Raw genomic sequence first — 13,505 nt, forward strand, 5'->3', positions numbered from 1 at the left:
CAACTAGGACATTTTGAGCAACATTTTTAATACAAGAAGTCATCCCATTCCACATCATTTAGTGTCTCCCTCAAAGTCCCATTTTTCCTGTTTGACCACTTTATTAGTAAATGATTTCAAAGGTCATCTTCATTACAAAATGTTTAGAAGTACTTGTTAAGGAAGAAGAGAATCTTACCATAACATAGTCGCTACCAGCATTTGAAACACGTTAAATCATATATAGTAATTATTTTTTTAGATAACTATCTCAAATAAAAAATAACAAAGGTCTATGGATTTGGTAGACATTTAAAAGTGGCCTAGTCCTCAACATTCCCACGAAAATATGTGAAAATATTTTTCAAGTTTCCCAATTACCCAGTAATGTATAGTAAGATCATGTCAAATGTCACTCGTGTGATCAGAGATCTAAAAAATTGATGGATCTTCTTTAGGTCGATAATATTATGTATCTTTCAAGTGCATACAAGTGGGGAAAAAAATTTTGAATTCATAGCAACTAAAGCTTGCCAAGAAAGGTGGAAATAAAGGCTCAATTTTCAACTATCAATTCCACTGTTTAGTTAGTGTGGAACCATTGGCTCTGCTGGGGTTGGTACTTCTTTCAAAGCAAAACAATAAAGGTCTCTTCACACATATCCATTGGCATAAGTGTCCAAGTTGTTAGGTTGTGGTCCTTCTTGACTGTTACTACTCTATTTTCTCCTTTCTAATCAACTGATCATTCATCGAAAAAGGAAAAATACAATTAGAAAGGCTTCTTCCCTCAAAAGGGGGCAGAAAAAAAAGACATACCCAATGCACAAAGGCTCCCACCACTGTGGGGCCTGGCAAGGGTCATAATGTACGCAGCCTTACCCCCGCTTTGCGGAAAGGTTGTTTCCTGACCCGAACCCATGACCACTTGGTTACAATGGAGCAACCTTACCGTTGCACCAAGTTCCACAGAGGGAAAAAAATGTAAACCACTTAAATAGGGGTTGTGAAGATTTCTTCGTTTCTCTTGTTTAGTTAATTTTTTCCATTCATCAAAACAAATAAATATTAAATATCTAAAAAATATAAGGATATTAGAAAACATACCCAGGTTTTACATTCCCACTAAGCACAAGATAGGGTGTCTTTAGTTGAGCTTGAGCCTCCCTCATTCTCTCCACTGACAGTGATGGTGTGTCAGAATTCTTCATCTGCTTTAACTTCAACTCTTCATAGTATTGCTTCATGCGCTTTTCTTGCTTTGATTTGCCAGGTCCCTTCCCATGAAATTTATGAGAAATCAACCGAAAGGCCTCCTTAGGGGTCATCTGATGAAAGCATCGAACATAAAGCTCAGAAAACATGGAATGGTTTATGAACAACAAAAGCCTTTGTAACAAGGACAAGCTACTTTATCATTTTTTGTTCATGTCAACAGAGTTCAGGTCTCTTTCATTCATATGAATGTCAGCAATGCTGGACATATCACACATATGTTTTCCTAGGAGGGGAAAACATAGGTGAGAGAGAGAGAGAGAAAGAACCCAACAATATATTTGTATTTCGAGTTCTTCTCTGAGGGTTGCCATGTCAGACAATTAGGATCTGTTAGAACACCAAAAAACGAGAACAAATTTCAGTTCCCAAAGCATAACCCCAAAAAGGTTACTTTCAGGAACATGAGGGAACAAGAAAACAGAAACTATAGTCCAAACACTACCACGCTCATAAGACAAGTATAAGTTGCACTCAATCACCAATGCCTCATATTCTTGCCACTCATGTATCTCAACATCTAAGAAAAAGGAGACGTACATAAAATAAGTTAAGAGTATCCAATGAGACCTACAGCTGCCACGTTGATTACTTAGACTACTGCTATCACCCATGATTTCTCATCCCCAGCATAGACCTCTTTTCTGACGCTATACCACTTATAGTTATAGCCCATGACAATCATATTAAACAGGTTGGTTAATTTAAAAGGAAATCAGCACTTACAATCCGACCAAATTCATCTGTCCTCTCAATACGTATTTCCTTAGTTCCATCATTATCATAGATGCCAACAAGTTTGCTCTTTTTCTTGTCCATGTTTCTGCCACCCAATACTATACTCTCCTTTAGTGTTCCTCGTTCCTTAAGTAGCTTCAGTGCTCCTGATAACCCTTTACCAACCGGAGCTTCATGAATGGTCTCATCTGGGACTATATCTTCTTTTTCTTCATCGATGGGATGTTCATCTTCACCAGTATCTTTGACCTCCATCCAACCACCAGCTTCATCTTTTCTTTCCTGAGCAGAGGATTTTGGAACTTCATCTTCATCCATGAAAACATCTCGATCATCAGGCTTATGGTCTTCTGAGAAAGCAGAATCAATGAGAGATGACGTCAATGCTAAAACAAATCGAAACAAATGAATCCAAAAACTATAAAATCCAGTAAGCCAATATTACACTAGCCATGAATTGAAGAGTTGAAGTCCAGCACTGTTAGAAAACAATGTATGGTAAAAAGTTACACATAAATCTACAAATATTTTTTTTAAATGAACATAGACATTATGCTAAAATGTTCATGTTTAGTATGCTTTCGCAACGAAAAAGTAGAGTAACAAGAAATGATCAAAAAAGGAAGATAAACAGTAACTTGGATCAAAATACATCAATCCAAAAATGTGTTTACACTGGAACCATGAAAGATTAGTAGGTTTTTTTCTCCTTTGTTTTGGCAACTGGGGGAGGCTCAAAAACATTAGTAAACCAACATACAATCTGCCAATAGCATGCCAGTGCATGGAGTGCAAATTCTGTAAGTGATCTATGGATAAACAAGACCAAAAATAACCCAAATTTGATTGTGCTGACAGTTCAATAAGCTAAATTTCTTTCGACAGTTTAAGAAACTAGACCATGTTGCCCAAATAAAGTAAATAAAACAGTTGTCTCAAATTTCAGAAGAGGCAACATTTGGCTTATGACATCTCCTAGGAAGATCCCATTCATCTGTCTGCATATGTTCCCCATTTAATGGTGTCCTTTCGGTTTACTTTATGATTCTTCCAAGTCAAAATCAGAAAAACCACAGTTACCTTCATCAAGTTGGAGACCCCATACAAACTCTTCCATCTCTGTGAATACAACCTTGTTTTCTTGTGGTTCTCCAGATGCAGAGATTTGATCATCACTGGATTGATTGTTTGCAGCACTAGCTAGAAATGCAACTGCTTGAGGACCAGATGCCACTATCTCATTCTGTTTCTTAAGAGCCGACTTTCTTGCTTTTTCTAAAGATTTATAGAGATCCTCACCATCATCACCAAAAACAGGATTTTCATCTTCTTCAACTTTAACCGTTAGAGTCTGCTCCTGTCGGAGTGCTTTAGATGCCTGTTCTGCTTTAGCATAAGCTGATTGGTATGCATCATTCCTCAGTTCAGCCTCAGATCTCTGCTGCTCATCCTTGGCAGTCTGCCTCTTCCCATTATTCCTGGATCCAAGATCACCCATGCCCAATCCTGCAGAGATAGCCTCAGCTTCAAGGGCATCATAATCCAGCTTTTCCTTCTTCCTCAGGGATTTCTTTTTCTTTGGCTTTTTAAACTGGATCATTTCTTCCTGAGTATAGTAATCTGATGAAATTTTTCCAGATGAATTGAGATCTTCGATGTGATTGCTTGCAGATGCTCCCTGTATCCTTTTACGGAGCTGGCATGGAAAAAGTATCCTAGTCAGGAAAAATCAGCAGATACTTGACTTTTTTTTGCTCTTAAAATACCTAATGGTAATGGCTGAAAGTTACCTCTTCTATCTTCTTCTCTGCTTCACCATTAAAGCGTCCACTTTCATCCAAAGTCACACCCTAAAATGAAAACAAAGTTATGAAAGAAAACCAGTAACCATACTAAACAACTATATCTACTTGAACCCCAAGAATGTGTGAACCGTCTTTTTTTTTTTTTGCATATATAAAATAGACTCCGTTTCCAACCCTATTATTGGTTTGTGTACAGGATTATGAAGAAGCTGTGTGTGTTTTGAGATAAACAGTAGCTGCATCATATAAAATTCTCGAGTATATAGATGATTACCTCTACTATTGTTCAACTGCCCATTTTCTGGTGTTATTGGGTAAGCCAATTCACTGAGGAACATTCAATGAACATGTTTATATTGTATAATTTTTTTGACACAAGAAGTTCATTTTGTTTATTTCTTTGTTTTGATGAATGTCTTTCTAATATCCTATGCTTTGTTTTTATATGTTGGCTTTCTCGTATTCGGCCATTATTAGCATAATTATATCATATTGTATTAATATGGCTTCTACGGTGATATTAGCATAATTTATATAATTATATACAAAAAATATCTGTAAAATGTATGTCTAGGCAGGTGCCTAGGCGCCCTTCCACCGCCTTGGGTCGACTAGGCACCTTAACAAGTAACGACTATGGTGCTAACCTCATCTTCAACAGGATCATCATACTGCGGAAGCAATTTCTTTTGCGAACCATCCTCATTGCTAAACCTACACATAAATAAATGCAAAGCAATAATTAATCACTTAAAGTGATTTCTTGAGACAGCACGTCAACAGTAATGTCAATCTTACTTGTCTTCATATATCCCAGTCTTTTTTTTCGCAGCCTTGTAAGCCTCATCTCTCTGCTTCTGCTCTCCAATCTCTATGTTTACTAGAACGTCAGCCTCTGTTGAATACATGTCATGTCAGCTGCAAAGAACATGGGAACCAAGAGAAAACCACATCACCAAGATCAAACACAGGCAAAATCACCAAGCCAAACTACCTTCATTGATATCATCATTGGCAAGTATGTTTTGATCTTTAAGAGTCAACACAACAGCTCCACCTTCAATTACTTTATCAAGACCGTGAAGAACTTTAACTCCGGCTAGATCCTCTGTTAGAAGTGTACCAAAAATAAACAAAAGCAGTAACAAGAAAAAATGTTATATAAAGCTATTCAGTTAAGGTGGCAAAAGTTCCAAGAAAACTTCTAGTCATGCTCCTTGAATACTATACCCACAAAAGAACTGTAGAGAAAGCATACAGTGGAACTGCATTCCATAATCCATGTTTCACAACCACTCACTCTCATCTAAATCATACTCTCCTTAAGTGCAACAAAATTGCCTAAGTGCAGTCTAGACATAACATGCTTCCTGCAGCCAAGAACAAGCAGACATCAAACTGGAAATCCTGACCCATAATGGTTATTTGGGTCCTTTCCCCAGATTCACCTAACCCCACATGGTCCCTTGCTGCTGGAGACCTTTGTTCAAGAAGAAAAGAGGCAGATATTGAATGTTGATGGCACCAACCCTAAATCTTGCAAGGCAACAAGCAAAGACCCACAAAGTGAGCTCAAGCCCATCCAACCATCGGTCACATCAATTAAACCCTTAACCATTAAAACATCAATAAATAAGGATTTAGAGATGTATACAAAGTTTTCTAGTCTTTAATTGTTAGAAACAAAAGAGAATGACAACGATATGGTTCAAAAATCTCAAGAGGATCAATTAATCAGGAAGGATTTTAGTTGAAGAGTTTTTAACTTTCTCAATTAATAAAATATTTTGTGAAGCAAATCGATCAAGATCAATCTGCTGGTGATAGGTTCCAATGTCCAATCTCTAAATCATTCTATTACAAGGACTCGCATATTGCCCAGATTTACCAAGCATATCTGACAGTTAGGATTACTTAGATCTGATCTCATATCCAATGGCCAGAACTTAAGGGGATATTTACCAGACGTCAATGACTAATTTCCAGGAACCAAAATTAGAGAAGATATCCCAAGATATAGAAGTCAATGAACTGGAATGGTGGAGAAAGGGTGGTTGAAGGTTATGGGAGAGAATATTGAAGGTTGGCATTTGTTGGAGATGAGAGGAATAAAATAGTATAAATATATAATTCTAAAAGGTAGGAACAAAGGGGAAAGAAAGGGGGGGAGAGAGAGAGAGAAGAAAGCTTGCAAGTGAGAAAGCAAGGAAGAAATTTCATAACCGACAAGAGAGGAGAAGCCAGCAAGGCCATTATCAAATAAACCAAAACAAAATAATTATATTCCATCATATGGAGGAGGGGGAGGGAGGTCACATATTTTTTAATTTTAATATTCTTAACTGATTCTCGTAAGGAACTCCTTACTCTAAATCAATAAACAAGTCAAAATAGAACTTACTACCTACTAGACTTTTATAACTAACAATAGAACTCTTGGAAAACTAAGGGCCCGTTTGATAACGTTTTAAGAAACGTGTTTCTGTTGTTTCAGAAACGAAACAAAAAGAGTTTGATAAACTATTTCGTTTCACTTGTTTTCAGAAATTGAAATTGAAATTTTTACCTATTTATGGTTCAAGAAACTACCCAGTGATGCAGTACCAACAAGGGTTTACACAAGGAGAACCAAGACCAAGGTCTACCCAAGTGGCTGACTGGGTCGACCCAGATCTGGTCCAAGTTAGCCCACGATTTGGGCTGCTAATGGGGTTACTAATTAGTTATTTAGTTTCTATTTGAAGTCCTAAATTAGTTTCTAATTTCAAGTCATTGTTAGTTTCTAATTTCTGTCAAGACTAGTTTCTATTTTCATTAAATTTCAATTTCCAGTTTTTAGTAATTTCTTGTAATCAGTTTTTAGTAACTCAGATTTAGTAACTCTGAGTTACTATTATTTATAAACCCTCCCCATCATTATAAATAAAGAAGAGGGCTCTTTTATGAGCCACGATTTTCATTATTAAGAAAACAACTCTCTTGTTGCTGCCGCTGGGTATCCCTGGCCAGTTCCTTGTGTTAGATCGAGGAAGAAGGACTTGGTGTGCGATCCGAGTGACTCCTTGCGACGTGAAGTCCAAGAGGTCTGCTACAAGTAATCTTTTCTTTAAGTTCTACTGTAATTTCAAGGTTTACTAGAGCTGCAAATTCCAGGTACGATTCCTTCTATTTCTGCCAGAATTTTCTGCAAAAACAAAGCATCCGCCCCTCACTGGAAGCATCAGCTCTGGTTATCGGATTACTCCAAATTTCTGGTCGATGGTTCACCTATACCTTACTAGGGATCAACCCTACTTTGAGGCCTTTCTGACCTATGGTTGTTGAGTTATTTAAAATCTCTCCAGTTTTGTCTTTTAGTGGACTGAAGTTTCTATTTTCTGGATTCTGGTTCAGCTCATCTGAATAGTGTTTTCTGGACTGCTGAATATGTGTTCTGATTATTGAAGACTGTTAGTACATCAAACGGTTTCTGATTTAATTCTAAAACTGCTACTGGGTTGGTTTATTCAGTGTTACTGTCCTGACAGATCGATACTATTTCTGTGATCTGGGGTGACTAATTGTGACCTATTTTCTGTCCTAACTCATTTGTTAATTGATTATGCTTACTAGTATAATTTCTGCTAGTCGATATTCCAGAATTCTGTGTTTGTTACTTCTGGTTTTCAAATTCTGATTACTGGTTAAATTCTGGTTTATTGCTGCTATCTCCTTTTGGGTGAATTTTGGTTGTTCTTGGTTTAAAAGTTCCTGCAGTTTGGGTCTGGTTTGGTTGTCAAATCCATCCCTACATTAAGTGGTATCAGAGCATGGCTAGGAACAACACCCCCACCCTAGCTTCTCTTATGGAGATGCTACAGACCATAGTTTTTAAGGCGCCTTGGCGCTGATGCGGTCAAGAGATGGTAAGGCAGTGCTCCACCTTATTGAAGTGGCGTCTTATGGGTTTTTTTTTTTTTAAACACGTTTTAAAATTACTTGATGAAGATTCCAAATATAGATTTTTTTGTTGGTAGGCATATGGTTTTGTTAACACTTGAGATGTATGGGATCAGCTTTACTCCACAAAAAATAACCAAAACAAACAAAACAAAAACCCGATTCACAAACAGGGTTTGGATTTTGTCAAGGGTTTTAAGAAAGAGCTTTGAGAAGGAATCAAGGAACAAAGAAGAACCACTGATCCAAGCGACCATTTTGCTCCGGCAGCGGTGAGCTTCATTCTTCTTTGACAGGAGTAGAAATATAGTGGATGACCTAAGGACTTAGGCATTCATTTTGGCATCATAGAGGTAAGTATAATAAATACTTGTATTTTTTATGTCTTCTTTTCTTTATATTTATAATTTTGTTTCATAATTATGTATTTATATTATATGTTAATATATTATGATGATTGATGATTGATGATTGATGACGATGAACTTAGTTTATTCACTTTATTGATTTGTTTTCTTGATGAATATCTTATATTGGTATAAATATGAACCTTTAATATTTATTTAACATATGAGTAATAGGATTTAACTAGGATTTAAACCAAATACATTGGTTTTATAAAAAAAAATTACACAGGAACGCTTTAGTCGATAAGGCGACGCTTTATGCCCGCCTTATCACTAAGGCGCTCCGAAAGACCCTCAAACGTTTCCATCGCCTTACCGCCTTAAAAACTATGCTACAGACTATGAGGACTGAGATGAAGGCTGAACAGCAAGCCTTACGGACTGAATTGAAGGTTGAATTGGATGCCAAGTTGTTGAATGAAGAGACCCCACCACAACAGCCTACTGGCGATTCACGTACAACACCCGAAGTAGAAATCCCATTGAATGTAGTTGCTCAGTTGACTAACATGAGAGCAAACCCTAATCTGAGAGCACCACAGAGGGTTCCGATAGCACAACCTACTTTTGAAGAGCATGCAAGAGGATATTTTGAGACTGAGCGTCTCGTACAACAGAGGTATTCTGAAGATTCACAGAAGGTCAAGCTCGATCTGAAGGAGTTTGATAGGAGATATGACCCCCAATTGTTCTAATGATTGGGTGGTGGCACTGGACGACTATTTTGACTATTATAAGTTACCTGAGGAAGGGAAGATGAAACTAGCTCGAGCAAAGCTAGTTGGGGCTGCTCGTGAGTGGTGGAGGACCTATGAGCTAGAGTTAGAAGACCATGGTAGAGAACCTACTAGTTGGGAGGAGATGAAGCTTGAGCTATCAGATAAATACTTGCCACGCAACTTCAGAGCTCGCATACAAGACCAACTGAACTCTCTTCGTCAAGGGTCTATGACTGTTGCCAAGTACATGAACAAGTTTGATGCACTATATTCTCGTACAGGCATAAAGAAGAATGAAAGGCAACTGTTATCTCGGTTTCGACTAGGATTGCGAGCTGAAATCAACAGGGGTATTAGAGTTGTTGATGTGCACTCAGTGAGGGATTGTTTTGACAAGGCTCTACGAGCAGAGAAGCTTCTAGCACAGCCAATTAGAAGTTTTGGTTTCCAAGCTAGGGAGGCAAAGAAGAATTTTCCAGCCACTAAACCTAGTAGCTCAGCATCTCCAAAGTCCACTTTTCCTCCACGAGCTGATTATAAAGGAAAGGCACCCATGACAGGTGGTAATAAGGTACAGTGTTTCCATTGCCAAGAGGTAGGACATTTTGCTAAGTCATATCCACATAAGCAGAGGGTTAATGCAGCAGCTGAGGTTGAAGACTCCAATGAGGAGGATAAGTAAACTCTTTACCCCTATCCTTTAGATGATGATGATGATGGTGGATATGACTATGATATGGAAAACACTAATGAGGATGATATTCAAGAAATAAATATTGTTACTCGCATATTGGTGGCTGAAATCAAAGGAGATGATTGGCGATGTAACTGCATATTCTACAGCCGTATGAAGTCAGATAAGCATACTTGTCAGATTATCATTGATAGTGGCAGCTGTGTCAACGTTGTTTCTGAAGCCTTTGTGAAGAAAGCAGCCTTGAAAGCTGACCCACATCCTCAGCCTTATAAGGTATCCTTGCTGAATGGTAATACTCTAGAGGTGAATAAGAGGTGCTCAGTTCCTTTGAAACTTTACCGATATGAAGAGAAAATTTGGTGTGATGTGATCCCAATGAAACTCACAGATGTATTGTTTGGTCGTCCCTGGATGTATGACAATGATGCCATGGTTGGAGGGAGGGAAGAAGAATATGTGTACTTTCATGTGGAAGGGTGTTCCTACAACTTTCTATCCGGTAAATGTGCCGGCTGAAATACGGCGAAAGAGATCCCTAAGGTCAAATCAGAAGGATATTGACAATGAGAAGAAGATAGTAGCTATGCCCACAAAGGAGTTGCTAGCTATTCCCCACAAATAGTTCTTACGCACAAGTCATGAGACTGGAATGGTTATGGAACTTGTTACTAAGGAAGTCACTCCCCAACCTGAGGTAACGCATAGTGCCGATTTTTCTTAGTCCCTGATGATCTCCCAGATGAGTTGCCTCCCATGAGAGACATACAGCATGCTATTGAATTGGTACCTGGTTCGGTTTTACCCAACCTTCCTGCTTACAGACTTAGTCCTACTGAGCATGCCGAGCTGAAACGGCAAGTGGATGGGTTACTACAGAAGGGCTTCATTAAGGAGAGCTTAAGTCCTTGTGCAGTACCAGCTTTACTCACACTAAAGAAGGATGGTTCTTGGCGCATGTGTGTGGACAACCGTGCTATCAACAAGATAACAGTCAAGTATAGGTTTCCTATACCACGACTGGATGATATGTTGGATATATTATCCGGGGCAAAGGTCTTTTCCAAGTTAGATCTGAGGAGTGGCTATCATCAGATTCGCATCCATTCTGGGGATGAGGGGAAGACAGCCTTTAAGACCAAGGATGGCTTATATGAGTGGAAAATTATGCCTTTCGGTCTGACAAATGCACCTAATACTTTTATGAGTGTGATGACACAGGTCCTTCGTCCCTTCATTGGTCGCTTTTTGGTTGTTTATTTTGATGACATTCTGGTATACAGTAAGAACCACGAAAAGCATATGGATCACTTGAGGCAAGTCTTGAGAGTACTCCGTGCTGAGAAGTTATACATTAATCTCAAAAAGTGTTCCTTCATGCTGCCCAAGGTTGTATTCTTTGGATTTATAGTGTCATAAAAGGGGATTGAAGCTGATCCGGAGAAGATCAAGAGCATCACTGACTGGCCCACACCTAAGACACTAATAGAAGTCCGTAGCTTCCATGGGTTGGCTTCCTCCTACAAGAGATTTGTTCGGAACTTCAATGCAGTTATAGCACCCATCACTAAATGTATGAAGTCGATTAAAAGGAAGTTTCGCCTACCAGATTTTGATAGAGTATTTGAGGTAGCTACAGATGCTTCACATGTTGGGCTAGGAGGAGTGATAATGCAAGGATGACACCTCATTGCTTTTTATAGCGAGAAATTGAATGAGGCCAAGAAGCGCTATTCGACTTATGATCTGGAGTTGTATGCAGTCGTCCAAATGCTATGCCATTGGAGGCACTACCTCATTGGTAAGAAGTTCATTTTGTACATTGATCATGAGGCCTTGAAGCACCTTCACTCACAGAAGTCGATTAGCCACAGACATACCAAATGGGTAGCCTACTTGCAGGAATTTGTATTTGCTATGAAGTACAAGGTGAGAAAAGAGAATACAGTGGTTGATGCCGGAATGTGCTCACCCTTAACACATTTTCAGCACATGTTATTAATATAGATCAGATACGAGGTGAGTACGCATCTGATTCTGATTTCAGCATTGTCTTTATGGAGTTACAACAAGGTGGGCAGCACCTAAAGTGCTCTATTCATGATGGGTACTTGTTCTTTGGCACACGGTTTTGTATCCTAAACTCTTCCCTACGTCATCACATCATACGAGAGTTACATAGAGGAGGATAATGACATTTTGGGAAAGATAAGACTCTTGCACAGGTGACTGACTGATATTATTGGCCATGCATTGCAAAGGATGTCGATCATGTGATCAAGAGATGCCGTGTATGTCAGTTGGGGAAAGGTGGAAAACAGAACACAGGTTTATACTCTCCACTACCTGTTCCTCATGCACCATGGCTTGATGTTAGCATGGATTTTGTTCTTGGACTACCCCCTACTAGAGAGCAATACGATTCCGTTATGGTGGTTGTGGATCATTTCTCTAAGATGGCACATTTTATACCTTGTCGTAAGACTTTTGATACTTATCAGGTTGCAAAGCTCTTCTTCAAGGAAGTAGTACGACTACATGGGCTGCCATCTAGCATTGTGTATGACCGTGACGTTAAGTTCATGAGTTATTTTTGGAAGACATTGTGGTTGAAGAAAAATATAAACCTGAACTTTTCAACTGCATTTCATCCCCAGACAGACGGACAGACAGAGGCGGTGAACCGTAGCTTGGGAAACTTGTTGAGGTGTTTGGTTCGAGACTATGAGAAGACATGGCCTTCGATTCTTAACATTGCAGAATTTGCCTACAACAGCTCAGTGAATAGGACAACAGGTCGTACTCCTTTTGAGATCTTGCTTGGAGTTCAACCTAAGCGGCCTATTGACCTTATGTCACTTCCACCCCAGGCTCGAGTTAGTATTGAAGCTGATGAGTTCTTGCGTCATATCACTGAGGTGCATGCCAACGTCCAACGGCGTATTGCCTTGAACAATGAGGTGTATAAGGCTTCAGCTGCTCATCATCGGCGTTATGTGGAGTTCAAACCCGGGGACATGGTGATGATTCGAGTAAATCCTGAACGATTTCAGACAGGTGTCAATACCAAGTTACATCCACGAAAGATGGGTCCCTACAAGGTACTGAAACGTATAGGACCTAATGCTTATATGCTTGAGCTACCTGATGACATGACCATAAGCAACGTGTTTAATGTGGCTGATCTTCACCTTTATGTTGGGCATCATTCGGATGATGGAGACACGGAGCAAATGCTAAGGTTGCCCCAACCTAAGCCACCGACTTCTGAAGTTATTGAAGACGTCTTGGATGATAATTACAAGACCTCCAACCGTACCATCGGTTATCACACTTTTCTTGTCAAGTGGAAAGGCCCATGGTTTTAAGTATCGGTGCGTATCGTGCCGTATCAGTCGATACGTATCGGTATCGGTAGGCATCGGCACGATACATACCGATACGCTACAGGGAATTTTGGGCCATTCTGTGTATCGGTGTATCATGCCGTACCGATATGTACGATACTCCACGATACGAACTTTTGAAAACATGGAAATTCCTATGAGTACCGGTACGTATCGTACTGTATCATACAATATTGAACCGATACGGCACTATACAGCTACTTAAGTGTGAATGTGCCCTTTGTTGTTTGGAACAAACACTTCAAACTCTCACCAACAGTTTTCTATATTTCTCTTCTTTCTTCCCCTTTGATTCACACACCTTTTTGGAGACTCAAATGGTAGACTGAAAGAAACATAGTGGATATAAATGATTGAAACAAGGAGAAAAGCATAGTCCAAGAAGAACCTTGAGCTTGAAAGTTGAAAGTCTTGAATAGTAAGTTCTTGAATCTTTACTCACTTTTTTCAACTTTAACCTTAGATTTTCAATTTTTTTTACAAATCTAAGGTTCATCATACTTAGAATCACATTTTGTGCATCATTATTACATGAAATCATT

The 13,505-nt window shown here is 39.0% G+C and overlaps 1 protein-coding gene across 1 annotated transcript in view; it reads right to left on the reverse strand.

Moving 5' to 3' along the window:
• The window catches only part of LOC122062955 (SART-1 family protein DOT2), a 50,613-nt gene that overhangs the window by 15,439 nt on the left and 21,669 nt on the right, over window positions 1-13,505 (reverse strand). Inside the window, exons 5-11 of the mRNA XM_042626622.1 lie at window positions 4,792-4,905; window positions 4,596-4,692; window positions 4,445-4,511; window positions 3,783-3,842; window positions 3,073-3,688; window positions 1,981-2,342; window positions 1,087-1,307 (exon numbers count right to left, since the gene is read on the reverse strand). Coding sequence (XP_042482556.1) covers window positions 1,087-1,307; window positions 1,981-2,342; window positions 3,073-3,688; window positions 3,783-3,842; window positions 4,445-4,511; window positions 4,596-4,692; window positions 4,792-4,905 — 1,537 coding nt within the window. The remainder of the gene's footprint in view (window positions 1-1,086; window positions 1,308-1,980; window positions 2,343-3,072; window positions 3,689-3,782; window positions 3,843-4,444; window positions 4,512-4,595; window positions 4,693-4,791; window positions 4,906-13,505) is intronic.

This window comes from Macadamia integrifolia, chromosome 2 (genome assembly GCF_013358625.1).
Source record: "Macadamia integrifolia cultivar HAES 741 chromosome 2, SCU_Mint_v3, whole genome shotgun sequence".
NCBI classification, from domain to species: domain Eukaryota; kingdom Viridiplantae; phylum Streptophyta; class Magnoliopsida; order Proteales; family Proteaceae; genus Macadamia; species Macadamia integrifolia.